Raw genomic sequence first — 14,661 nt, 5'->3', positions numbered from 1 at the left:
AACACGGAAATGAGACGACTAATTTTAATGAGATTTATCAACATGTCTGCATTGCTCGTTAGCACATGAAATCACGCCTGCATGCATGCTTTTGTGTTCTAGGAAAATAGTGATAGAATAAATTGGATCTAGTCTCCTGTTACAATTATGTTATTAACATATCTGCCGCACAAAGAGATGAAATCAATACGGTTTTCAAAACTAAATATGTATCATACGATCCACATCACCTCTTCAGATGTGTTGATAGTTTATTAGATTTTTTTTTACAGAGCTATCAAAACGTTTTTTTGATAATTGATATTTCATTTCGGATGACATGCTCGTGCAACATTGCCTCTGACGTCACAATCAGTTCGACAAATCAGAACATCATCGCTGTGATGAGGTTAAAACCAATTAATGAGATATGATAGGATAACAGATTTTCTAAAACAAATTGTTCTTTTCTAATTATCAAGAATGTTCCTCTTGCCTTGCTCCATAGTGCGTCTTTTGTAGGATAGAACCATCTAATCTTTATCAAGATACAAATTTAACTCAAAACTTAACACCGTAACCCCCAGACACCATCAATAGCTGTTGGAGGAGTCGCACGATATCGGGGCACATTTATAAATTGAAGCATTTTCAATTTACATAGGACGATAACCAGCCATGGTCTTCTAGGGAAGTAACCTGTTTTTGTTGTGATGTGACATTCTGACAAAAAGAATTATTTACCAAGTCTACAATTTATGGTTACTTTTTCATTGAGGTACTTTGTATATAATCCTCTCTCACAGGAGACACAACACCATGTTCAGAATTCAAAATGAGTTCAGTCAAAATGAAAAGAATGCCTCAGCGCTTGCTTCTAAACTTGGAGCTGTCGGGATAGCAGGCGGTTTCGGTACAACCCATGAACGCCATATTGCTTAACATCTCTAGTCGGTAGATAACATCAGAGATAATCCGAACATCTATCCGGAAAAATCCCGTAAAAGGCGAGTCGAGATCGGCGACGATGTAGCAAAGCATGACGATGGAGAAGAGAGTGAGCATGCTCATCACTAGTTCCATCCGGTACGAGTAAGCTTTGATCATGAGGACTCCAAACAACGAAAAGAATCCAAGTGTTACCAGGAATGCCCATCTGCAACATAGATAAAGGGAAATTAGCCATACATTACACAAGAGGACAACTAAACCTGCTTTTTCCATTAGTAAAACTGTGTAAAACAAGGAAGCAAAACCAAACAAAAACAAAACAAAAAACCCATAACAATACCTTTTAAGAACTACAATATTAATTCAAGAAAAGCATTATTTCAATGATAAAACGACGTTTAGCCAGGCTTCTATATCCACGCAACATTTGTGGAGATAGGAAGTTTCATTTGTAGATACATTTCCCGTTCAAAGGAGATGAATGAAAGGAAATTGTAACAACCTACACCAGAAAAAAACTGATAAAGACAAAAAATCGATTTTCCCAAGAAAAATACAAAAGACTAGAACAGATTCCAAGGAAGTGCAATTTCTTATAGAACATATTCAACAACACCATCTAGAGGTTAAATATCCAGTAACCAGTCAATATCATTAGTGATACATTGTCCTGTTAATTGGATACAGTTACAGTTAATAATATTTAGATCTTAACCAACAGGGAGAACAAAGGGGGCGATGTTTTTACTCTAAGAGATAAATTAAAGGTAGTCATTCAGTCTCCAAGGTTTGCCGTAACCTTTATGCCACGTTTTAAACATCCAAAATAGCAGCACGGCTGAGATGTTCTTTTTAAATCAAAAACTGAAAATCATGAAATTCATTTAATTATGGGATGTTATTGGATATTGCATCTTTGAATCCAGATTTTGGCCTTACTTACGACTTCTTTTGAATGTTTTGGTCGCCCGTAATGATCAACACTACAGAACCTAAATATCACTGACGATTCCTAGAAGGCATAAACAGCTGTATGATGCCATGTAAATTCATATCCGGCGTTACTCGTTTAGTTAGATCTCAATTTGTATAGAATGATGTCAACATCTTGTGTGCCTTATGTACAATCTTTGGTATTTCATCGTTTCACTAAAATGTGTTTACAAAGGAACAGTTCTTAAGCATATATAATCTAAATGAATGCTTAGTTCAGGAGTTTACATTGGATTCATGGCGCAAAGCTGAAGAAAAACGGCAAAGATTCCAAAAAAAAAATCTACAATAAACTAGGCTATCTTAAATGGTAGAACATGACTGACACGTAGAAGTGGTCAGATGAGACTCACTGATTTTAGGACAAAACGTAATAAGTTTCTGAATATCAAATGCACTGTAAAAATCAAATTACTTAAGCCAGTGTATCTTTGAGTGAAGAATGCCGAGTTGATCCGAACAGATACTGTTTAGGGCCATGATGTACTCCATGATTCTCTGACTCATTACTACATCAACATGGTGATGTGGGTTATTCGACAGCATGTGTAGATGGTCGATGATGTTCCAAATTTCAACTGAAATAAGATGAAATGATGTTTCAATGATAAAATTTTCAAGTCTGGAATATAATAATTTTTAACATTTAGTCATATATCAGTCATATCAGATTTCTTATACGAGTTTTTGTGCCTACAACTAATGAAAGCAACGCCGAAATGTACAGAAAAATGACGTTTCGTACACAAATACCGTCTGCCTTTGCGGTAATTAGTTATACTTCGGGTCGAATTGAGAATTTTATGGTATAATACTTGAAGCACTTTGGTTTCCCTTGAGAGTAAAACTACTGTATTAATTTAAAGATGATAACTGTTACTATTTGGGAAAAACTCATATTTCCCATTAAGTTTCATTTTGGCGACATACACTTTATTCAAACGAAGGAATGTCCCTTTAATTAAGCCTACAGAATTTTACCTTTGATATTCTCCTGTGGACGGTGTCTATATTTTGCCATGTCGCCCTTCTGAACCTGAAGAATCATGTACAGCGCCTCAGCTTTCAGTGCCCGATACATACTAACCTTGACCGCAGGTGACCGTAGTTTAAGTTTACTTGTCAATGTGGCCGCCTGGTCAAGGTAGCTAATTTCGGTTGTCATTTTCTCCAATATATCACATTGTTTGTTGATAGCTTGCTGGAAGGCGAATCCGAAAGAAATTGCGTAAACCAATCCAGCTGGGGTGAGAAAACAGGCAACGCACTGATTGATGTTTGGCAGATCGGGGTAGTCTTCAATCGACCAGAAAAAATCTATAATTTCGTAATAACCCATCATAAACACTGGTCCTATTACCATAGTAGAGAACGCTGGAAAGCAGATACGGATAATCTCGCCCGGTTGGACGTGGAACGACCTGAGATTATCTAAAACCTCCCTGTCAAACTCTCCTAGAAAACTCTGTATAGTTTTCCTTTCTGTTATTGACAAATCGTCTAAAGCTACTCGTGTGGTATGGTTGATGATAGAGACACCAGCGTCTGTAACAACCGCCATTTCCCATCGTTCCGCAGTCACACGTGACTTCCGGCGATTTCCGGCGTTCACATGAAACGATGCGCAGATAAGCATCAGTGCAAGGGCTGAAAGTACATACAGAAATATATTAATACATAAAATAGACATGGAATTGTATAGATTAAAGAGGCTTGCCCGCAGAGAGATCAGAAAAATTGGCTAATAGAAAAAGATTGTTTACACATGACAGATTGGTGGAATTGTTGAGTTTTTCATTTTATTTTCCTTATAAAACGCTGAAAAGTGATATTAAAACCTCATTTTTTAAATATTATTTATTTAATCGCAACCCGCAATAAGTCTAATTTGATTGACACATCAAAGAAACAAGCACGTGCACAGTGCCGCACAGTGATAACTTCAAAGGCAGCGGCGATTTACAAAGAAGATTTGCCGTTATATTCCATACATTTCCCTCTCAGGTTGAGTTTTAAAACATCTTTTAAATACATATTCTGTAATTGTTTTCAAGAAATAAAGTCGGAAAGCCTCTAATTTTGTCACATAGAAACGTGTACTGAAGTTTATTTAGTGATCGGAGATGTGCCGTTTACCGGTCCGTCTGCGGGTAAGCCTCTTTAAGATAAACTATACTAAACAAGAAATATCTTTAAAAAAGATAAACGGCATAGTTTTAATGCTGGTGGTTATAATGTAAAACTACTGGTGAAATAAATTAACGAACTACGATGTAATTAATAAATGCGCAGTTTCAGCACGGATAGCAAAATTATATCAGTTTGAATCATTTTTGGTGATAATAAGACTGCAAATGTGTCATTTGAATAGATGCATCCACTTATTCAGCTTGCATTCAATTTAAAAGGGACATCACGGTAAAAACGTTGCAATTTTCACTGAATGTACGCGTTTTGTTCCTTTCCAGTTATGTTTCTGTGCTGTTCCAATGTTCACAGTCAATCCCTATGTCCAGCTTGACCACTCGATTTAGTTGGGAATCCCCCTCTTTTAGCGCGGAATTTATTTTTAGATCATTACGTGACTGTTTTGAAATCGTGGCAACACAAACACACGATAGTTTACAAGGCGATATCTATATTCCATCTGGGTTAGTTGGATAACGATATCATACACAGTGGTTTAAATGTTAAATAACACGTTCTGTAAATATTATTTATGTGTAAATAAGTGTAAACACTGTTCATATAGTATAGTGACAGTAGCGATGTACTGGTACAGACTGTATTTGTGTAAATATTACCGAGATTATCATGACCTACTATCAAACAATCAAGCAGAATACGAGCGGCGTCCGTATTACTGCTGTTTTCATGTTTGAACTGTTACAATCTATTGTTTAATTCTAGGATTGTGTTTGACCCATTTTCCTATTATTCTCTTCATTGCGGAAGATGTTATAGTTTTCAACCGCAGTCGATTCATATTGGAAGCCATTTTTGTTTTCGTATATGTCACAACATTTGCATATTCAGAGTGATAACCTTTTAATAATTGATGTTTTTATGTATATACATCATCAAATTCGAATGGTCATTGTTCAGAAGGTTATTTTTTTTAAAGATATACCCAATAATATGATAAAAAATACAAAATAGATATTGGTTTACCGTGAGGTCCCTTTAACTTTGTTTCGTTTTTAACTGTATATCTTCATTTTGCATTGACCGCTACATTGACCAATCACATACTTCATCTTGACCAGAACGCCACCTGTCGCGTCATATCCGGGGCCAAAAGAAAATTAGACGGCTATGCCGAAAAAAGGTAACACGCACGATAATTTCTTGACATTTCCATAAGTATTGTCAGCCATATTTTTACTACTTCTTCCGGGGAAAAATAACAGAGGAATGCCGACGGGAACATTTAATTATCTTGCTAAATATGCAACTAGCGGGTAAATTGTTACTATATTATACATTGGATGTTTATTAGCCTGTAGTGCCCTTGAATTCAAGTTAGCAAGGTATATTCAATCGACATGGTGAATACTGTTTGTTATTCAAGGACAACATATACATCAAGCAGAAGTTGAAAGCCATGGTCTTAAATAGTACCATGTTCCGATAAGCGCTCTTCGATGAAATTTTACCTGGTACTCGTATAAAAAGATATATATATATATATATATATTAGCTAAGAGAAGTGCTTGTTCCCACGGATATGCCGGAAGAGCATGTTGAAACAAAACTCCGCTTAGATATTGTCAGCCAGAAATTGAACAATTTCATTTTCGGTATATAATTGACCTTGGCATCACGAAAAGTATCGTGACTCCAGCATAGTTATATACATCATTGTATACATACCTAGTGTCTGCATTGTCGTTCGCCTTTGTTGGAAAAGAAAGATTTAACAATACCTTCCCGGTGTTTTTGAATGGGGAGGATAGTTTGTGGAGTGTATCAAATTGTTTGTTACATTAGACTTTTTCGTGAGAGGATGGTCAAGATTCTCTACAATTGTTTGCCCATCATTCTCTGCCATTCTACATTCAATTTTTGACGAGCTCTTTCTTTTTCAAGAAAGACATATTTTTCAAAAAAGACATCTTTTTCAAAAAAGACATTTTTTTCAAGAAAGACAAAGGGCGTTACACGTACATGGGGGTGAACTGCAGAGTACCTAATAGTACTGTAGGCATACAACGCTCTAAGCTGAAATAATTCAAAGATAAAATCATGACAAATATAGAATTTCTTAACGATAGCACAATTGTTGAGTTTGGTAAGATAATCCAACGGACTGCTAGCATACCAAACTGTGTCCTACTCAAAAACGACTACTGTAACCTCTCTTGGACGACCTTGTTTTTGTTTCCATACGAGACCAATTTTGAAAAGGTGATCAGACCAGGTAACTGAGACCTTGTAAAGTTCTTCAATTTTTCCTGTAGGTATATTGCAATCTCATTAAAATTAGACTTGTAATTTCCGCTCCTCTACGATATTCTACAACACACTGCAATACTAAAAACAAGTCTAATTTTAATAGACTGTGGTATATTGATGAAGAATGACACGTTGTGTCAATATATACATGTACTACAATACCTGCTTTGATAAATGTTGATATAATCAGTCTAGCAGTGTTGGTATGACAAAAGCTAAGAAGTCGTTCAGCAGTAGGGCACAGTTTATCACGATGGGAATGCCAAAAGTCCTAAAACCCAACAAAGGTGTTGTCGTCAAGAAGTTCAGTCATTCTCATAATTGCGACAACTAATTCTTCGTGTTTCGGGAAAATGTGGATAGTATACAAGGCGGGCTTTCTAAATTGCCTAAATAAATCTTTGTTCCTTTTGTATTCAAAAAGAAATAATCCTTTCCATAAAGGTAATACTATTAGATATACCTTCATTTTTTATCATTTGAACTTTTTTTTAATCGCATGTTGTATTAAAGTTTTAGAAATATGCCCAATAAACTGTATTACAATCTGAATCACATGTATTATGATAGACATTGGTAAACCATTGATCACAAAGGTAAGCAGTATCACACACCAGCCACATGCAAACGTAGGCACGATTAAAATGCAAATATTAATATTACAAGCTTACCATCAATGTGTATACAAAATATAATACATTAACTTGATTATCATTACATGTATATATAAAGAGTTAAGTATGAAAATGTCCTTATTTGTCTAATAGTGTAATGAAGCGTTATTTATCAACATTAATTAAGATAATTACTTACACAAGATGGCGGCTGCTAGGACAGTGTAACAGGGAACGAAAATCTCCATTATTGTAGGAACACTCCGCTTGTTTACTGCGGTGCTGGTAGAATTTATAGCGTCCAGGGGAGGGACAGTGGTCAAGAGTATTTCGACAAGAACGGACATGGCTCCTGTGGTCATCCCTCCGATATTTAGTGACATTCTTCTCGATTACATCTCATACGTACGCTTACAGTCCTCGGTGTGTTAAAATACGTCAGATGGAATAAAGATCGAAAACAAAATAAAATCATCATTGATTCTATCAAAGGACAAAATATGGGTCCATTGGTCTTGCACTAAAGTAGACTGTTTTTTCTTTTTCTTTTTTAAATATAATAGTTTGTATAATAATTCAATCAATATACATCGCCTATTATATTTATTTCTATTCTGAAATGTTATTGTTTCCACAAGGAAGTCTTCATAGATGTTCGTTCAATAATTGCTTTTTCCATAATCTATCCCACCTTTAAATGGCGGTGAAATCGAAAGCCCACAATCCTGCTCTGCTCTTCCATTGTCCGTATATGTTTTCCATCGAGAATAGATGATGTCCCTGAGTTTACACAGCGTTCCAGACCGGAGTGTTAACTTGAATATATATCAATTGAATTCAAAGTATCGCCATTACAACCTACTGCCAAACGTACTTCAACAGCGATCCATGGGGACGGAGAAAAGAGCTGTTTACCTGTGAAATTCATACACGAGTATCTCTCATGATTCTGCAATAATCAATCGAAACTCAGGTACAGATCATACTCATTCGTATGCAGCAGTGTTTATTAAAGTTGTTTTTCACGTCATTACGAACTCGTTGGTATCGATAACGGATAAAATCAATGGTTTGCCTCGGTGCAGAAACTAGTTACACTGACAATGCATATAGGTCCTAAGCGGGTGACTGCAGTCGCCACGTCGACCAAGCACGTTACAACGTTCCGCGACACTAGCCTGCACGCGCAGAACCTCCTACTACTAGTCGTCGTTATGGGGGAGCCGATAGTTTTTGTAACAACGTTGGTCATTGTAATCAGTACTTACACCAAATTATCTGATCAGTCAGTGATATGGAACTATGGTCATTTCCATCGCATTACCGTCGATGACCGTAATTAAATTAGCTGTGTGTTTTGACAAAACAATCAATGTGCCATCTCGAACGATGGGAAATCAATGACTTTCTCCGCTATAAGATCTGTTGATTTTTTAACTGGCGTATGACACGTGCTGTGTAAACCAAGTAAACTCCAATTTTCAATTCTATATAAAACGTACTAGCCTTGAAGTGGGCGTAACAAATCTATACTGTAAACTTTAGATATTCCTCCAGAACATAAACACCCGCCTAGTATTTCTAAAGAGCGTTGTTTACATTTATCCTGATATGGAAATACCAAAGGCATTATTGTACGTTTTAGGGTCTCGCCGACAGAACACCGAGATCCATCCGTGAGACGAGATCTACCTCTAGAAGTTTTCAGCGTTAAGACCATCTCTTGGGAAAACGTCTTTTGACAATCATATCTTCGAATATGTATCAGCAACGATATAACAAACCACCAAAGGGGAAAAAAAGTTCAATTAAATAATTCAATATACATTTGATCTAATAATTTCATTTACAATGGCATCATTGGATCACGTTTAGCCTCTTATGTCTGTTAACGTTGAAGCAAGTTATATATAGTCAGACGAAGTACTGCGCTAAATCGAAGACGCCTTTTTTGTGGCGAGCAGTTCAGGAAAAGGCCAGGAATATTGCTGTATTAGAAAGCAAGCAGGTTTTTCTGAAACTGTATTTTAAAGATTTAAAAATGAACCGCCTCGACACCATTCGTTCAGACTGTTTTCCACTGTGGGATCCATTTTTTACTTGCCACATGCACAATAAAATGCTATAAATCAAATCATTCGCGCCGGCTATCGGATAAAGTGCGCCGGCTATCGGATAAAGTGCGCTGGCTATAAGATAAAGTGCCAAGACGTAAAATGCAACAACCGGAATGGAAGAAATTCTCTGTTTCATAATACTCTTGGATGTACATGTATACAATGGCAGGACGTAACGAAGATGGTTTATATTTTTGTCGCGGCTGGGGGGACAGTACCCAAAGCCTTCCTCAAATGAGCGAATGCTCAACTAAAGGCCAAAAGAGTGGCATTGTCAAAGGTAACATTAGGAAGAAGAAAGTTGTTCAGAAAAAAAAAGAGAAAAGATAAGATCCCAAATTTATTCGCCTCTTACGATCATGCAATAGGGGCAGCGGGTACAATTCTTACGTCCACCTGCAGGGCAGTTGCTTATACAGCGACAGAAAACAGACATATCAAGCCAAACACTTGCAAGCGATCGAAATTCTGACGGCAGTGACAATGTCAACCGCAGTCATGCTTGACACAATTTTTTTTTACAAACAGTTAATCTTTTTGCCTGATCCAAAAAGGAGATATGAAAGATAGCTATTCTCAAAGAAATAATAATGTGCCCAACCTTCAACCAAACAAACCACAGTTACACCTCGATGTCAACTGGCAGATGGTATCTACAATGGCACCAGCAAGATCTACCTAGCTCCAAAGAGGTGAATGGACACTTCCATGGAGTAAACACGATTTCAACGATTGGCCAATACACTTCACCACAATATGTGATAGCGTCTTCTTCACTGAAGAAGGAATGTTGTTGACAGATCAACTCTCCTTTAGGAAAGAGAACCATACCACGGTTCAAACAAGTGAAGAGTTTGAAGAAACCGGGTACTCCGGCTTTCCTCCACCTCCAAAACCTGGCACGTCCTTAAATGACCCTGGTTGTTAATAGGACGTTAAACAAAAACAAACCATACCAAACAAACCAAGGAATAAACCAACCAGGAGGATTGATATGGGCGATTTTGAAATCTACTGTCGAGTGTTATGTCTCTCAAAAATTCTTCAATAGTAAATAACAACAACAGCTTGGGAACGTCGGGGAACCATTGAAAGCTGTAGAGAAAAGATCTCACGGAGGACAACGCCAATGTATTCATGTAGTGTTTGCGACATAAATACATCAAGTTATCTCAGAGATACATCTGGATGATGTCGGGAAACAAAGAATGCTGGGAAATAGACAACATCTCCAAGCTCTCAGTAAAAGGGTGAATGTTCTAGCACACGAAATAAGAAACAAATAGACAAACAACCAAGCAATCAAACAAAACAATAAATCGATAGAAAATATAAAGATGCAAACAAATCTTAACTCTAACTCAGAACAGATAAAACAAGGGAAAATGAAAACAAATTAAAGATTTCCATAGAGACCTTTAGAAAAGTAACAGGAGAATAAGACCACTTGCTTCGGAAGGATAAGCGTCATTCGCCATGCTAATCCAGGTCATGTTCAGTTCATGCGAATCCAGGACATGTTCAGGACATGGCGTGTCCACAAAATAGATAAAACAAGGGAAAATGAAAACAAATTAAAGATTTCCATAGAGACCTTTAGAAAAGTAACAGGAGAATAAGACCACGTATTTCGGAAGGATAAGCGTCATTCGCCATGCGAATCCAGGTCATGTTCAGGTCTCATGTTCAGGACATGCGAATCCAGGTCATGTTCAGGACATGGCGTGTCCACAAAACGAGGAACTGTGTGTTTATGACACCGGACCAACAGGGCACATAAATGGGCCGAGCAAGTCTGACTCAATATCTCAAAGGAAAAACATATTTCTCAACGAAATCATAACATTAACCATAAAACTGTCCCATGGTCTTCATCAACCTGCGTCTCTCGAAACAACGTGTTGTTCTTTATTCCGTCAGAAATCGAAATATGTCACGAGAATTATGATATGGAATCAATTACGACATGTAAACACCTTAGGTAGAGGAAACAGGAATGTTACTGTCTAGAAATGGAAAGTTGAATAATCACTCTGATTAACAGCTTAGTTGTAAGCTGTCAATGCTGGTAAAATTGTAAGTAATGATGGAGGTAAGTGGCTGATGCTGAAGACTATATTGTCCTTGATTTGAGGATATTCATGGTATATATCCGATCGATATTGGGTAGTCAGCTATAACTACCAATCGGGTAGGGATTTCAAAAACACGCTAAACAGGTTTAATTACATTATCTGGCTACTTGTTGATATCAATTTACAATAGATAACAATTAGAAAGTCGGTGTACACTACTATGTTTTAAAATATAGCAAATGAGGGCGATCCCCGGATTACTAGCGATAAAAAAATGGTAACTTTGGCATATATGGACATTGCATTAAGATGTGCGCATGTTAATACTAAATTATAAAACATTTTTCTTACTGAGCAAGTTACAACGTTGTATTATAAAACCAAAGCGTAAACACGAGAATTGTCCAGCTTTCATAATGAAAGCCATGTGTACTGACGTGATGCTTATCCGTAATGTACGTATGTATTCTATGTATGTGTAACAACATGTTTCCTTACGATAACGATCTTTAGGGATCTAGTTTGATGTAAATTTAATAAACCAATATACCGACAACAACGACGACGATCACAACAACAAAAAATATTTCCATACGATGACGATCTTGGTAGCTCTTTAAGGATCTAGTTTGATGGGAATTCAATAAACCAGTGGAACGTATAAGGTTTCTCACGACCGTAAGCTCTGTTGACTGCAATATCAATATCGTACGCGGTGACCTAATTAACTGGTGTAAGAAGTTACCACTGGGATCGCCGTGCACAGGGACCTGGGGCCCTATTAATTTTTAGTATTTTCTCGTGTGTATAGCACATTTTCATTCGGTAAAAATGTCAACCCTCTGTATTCATTGTAACAAATTCACATGTCCCGGGCTGTGCCGCCGTCCACTACACAAGACGCGAGATGTGCATATTATAATGCTCGCTCTACCATGCCGAAGAGAATCGTATTGTTCTGGCCATTTCAATGTAGTTATCTCTTTTGTTTTTCAAGCGTGACCTTCATAAATTCGTTAGGCTGTATTTCAGAGCACATAATTAATTAAATTTAAATCACTGCCTCCACTAGGGATCAAATCCGGGACCTTTTGACTTACAAGCCTTAAGCTCAAACGATCGAGCTAAAAACATGCACGATCAGATACGAAGACAGATTGATAAGTTGTGAGCCTCATATTGAAGGATTTGAATTTTGCCGGACATATTTTATTATTTTTTTCGTTTTCAACATAATCCCCTTCAGTATCTATACAATTTTGCCAGTGGTGTTTAAGGGCCTCAATGTCACTTTTATAGAACTCCTTTTCTTGGCTGTTCAGAAAGTCATTCACTGCATGTTAGGGTTAGGGTTAGGGTTTGGGTGCCTGAAATAGCTGTTTTCAGTTTTGGAAATAGATGAAAGTCTGGTGGAGCGAGATCAAATGAATAAGGCGGATGCATAATCAATTTAAAGCCACAACCGTGAATGACAGCATGGCAATGACAGACTATTTCACCCTAACCCTAACCGATTTTGTTCATTTTGCAAAAGCCGCTTGTCTTGTTTACTTTAGAGTGCTACCTCGTCGATATAAACTAACCAAATGAGACCAGTCCTTGGGTACACGGCCCTATATTCAGAGAATAGTAGGACTTCAAAATAACATCCTTGAGTACCTCCTTCAATAAAGGCTCACAATATATCAACCAACTCTCGTATAAGAACTTACAATTTTGTGTATATACATAATACATACCGGTATAACATCAAGTTTGGTGAATGACTATTGGGATGTCCCGGAAACACTCTTTTCGTTTATGGTAAGGAGAGTTTCATCTTGTACTTCAAGAGGAGTTCGACGCTCAGCAGTGACTGAAGTACCACTCTGGCCAAAGTATAGTATACAGTTATATTGTATATATGAGGGAAATAGCACTTTTATTGTCCCCCGACACATAATAAATATTTTCCGAGCCGCTCCAAAGAATTTCTATGCAACACTGACAGTGAGCTGCCATCTACTTGTGGGGAGCATGTGACTAACGAAGGAAGTCGCGTACCGCCACAAGATCATCGCATAACCCAAGATACATCACATAAGTCATTATGACTTAATTTGATGTCAACCAGTGATTACTGTAATAACTCTCCATTTTCTTTTGCTCAGGGGACATTGGAGTCTTTAATAAAAAGGCCAGCTGTACCCCGAGGCAGACTAGAGACAAAAATAGATCTCATGTTCCCTTTAAGTCTGTCCTCATCGCTCTGTATTGTGTCTCCTAAACACCCGTCCTCATATAACCCTGGTTCTTTGGGTCTCCTTTATAACCGTCCTCATATGACCCTGGCTGTTGGTGTCTCCTTGACACCCGTCCGTCTCCTTGACACTCATCCTATGACCCTGGCTGTTGGTGTCTCCTTGACACTCATCCTCATATGACCCTGGCTGTTGGTGTCTCCTTGACACTCATCCTCATATGACCTTGACTGTTGGTGTCTTCGTGACACCCGTCCTCATATAACCCTGGTCATTAGTGTCTCCTCGACCTCATATAACCCCGACTGTTGGATGCCACTTGACACCCGTCCTCGTATGACCCTGATCATTTGTGTCCACTTGACACCCGTCCTAACAACCCTGACTGTTGGATGCCTCTTGACACCCGTCCTCGTATGACCCTGGTCATTAGTGTCCACTTGACACCCGTCCTCATATGATCCCTGGCTGTTTGGTGTCTCCTCGACACCCGTCCCAACATAACCCCGACTGTTTGATGCCACTTGACACCCGTCCTCGTATGACCCTGGTCATTAGTGTCCACTCGACACCCGTCCTCGTATGACCCTGGTCATTAGTGTCTTCGTGACACCCGTCCTAATATGACCCCGACTGTTGGTGTCCACTTGACACCCGTCCTCGTATGACCCTGGCTGTTGGTGTCTTCTTGACACCCGTCCTCATATGACCTTGGGTGTTGTTAGGACGTTAAACACATACCAAGAGTTGTCACAGAGCAATTAGCATCGTTCCCAGAGTGGGATAAAAATCAGTTTTTTAAAAGGCCAAAGGGCACAATCAAGGTCAACAAATGTAGTACCAACATAAACCAATTTGAAAGCCATTGCTCATAAGGTGAACATACTATGGACATGGTTACAAGCTTTTTCAAAGTAGGTCAAAGGTCACAGTCAAAGTCAGCAGCCCGCAAATTTAGTTCCAATGGGAAGGTCATGTCACAAGCAGCACACGTGAACTGCCCAAGCTGTATGCTTATATGTACCGAGACAACACTGTTTTATAAAATCTTCAACCTAGCTGTCTGTGGAATTAAAAAAATTACCTCAGTAATTTGATTGTTCCAAGATGTATGCATATTAAATCAGTGCAAAAAAATATCGCTCTTATCGAGAACTAAGCCCATCAAATACATCAATTTCAGGGGTAACAATAGGATGACCAACTTATTTTCGTTGTGATGATTTACCTGGTACAA

The 14,661-nt window shown here is 38.0% G+C and overlaps 1 protein-coding gene across 1 annotated transcript; it reads right to left on the bottom strand.

Annotated features, from left to right (window-relative positions):
- Nucleotides 1-215: 215 nt before the first annotated feature.
- Nucleotides 216-10,103, bottom strand: LOC117336797. The gene is made up of 4 exons (XM_033897449.1): nt 7,192-10,103; nt 2,905-3,570; nt 2,339-2,501; nt 216-1,135 (listed from the first exon to the last, which is right to left on the bottom strand). The coding sequence occupies exons 1-4, from the start codon at nt 7,373-7,375 to the stop codon at nt 844-846; spliced, it is 1,305 nt and encodes a 434-aa protein (XP_033753340.1). The 5' UTR covers nt 7,376-10,103; the 3' UTR covers nt 216-843.
- Nucleotides 10,104-14,661: the final 4,558 nt, after the last annotated feature.

Source organism: Pecten maximus, chromosome 10 (genome assembly GCF_902652985.1).
Source record: "Pecten maximus chromosome 10, xPecMax1.1, whole genome shotgun sequence".
Classification (NCBI taxonomy): domain Eukaryota; kingdom Metazoa; phylum Mollusca; class Bivalvia; order Pectinida; family Pectinidae; genus Pecten; species Pecten maximus.
The sequence above is the reverse complement of the archived record's forward strand: the minus strand, read 5'-3'. Positions and strand labels throughout refer to the sequence as shown.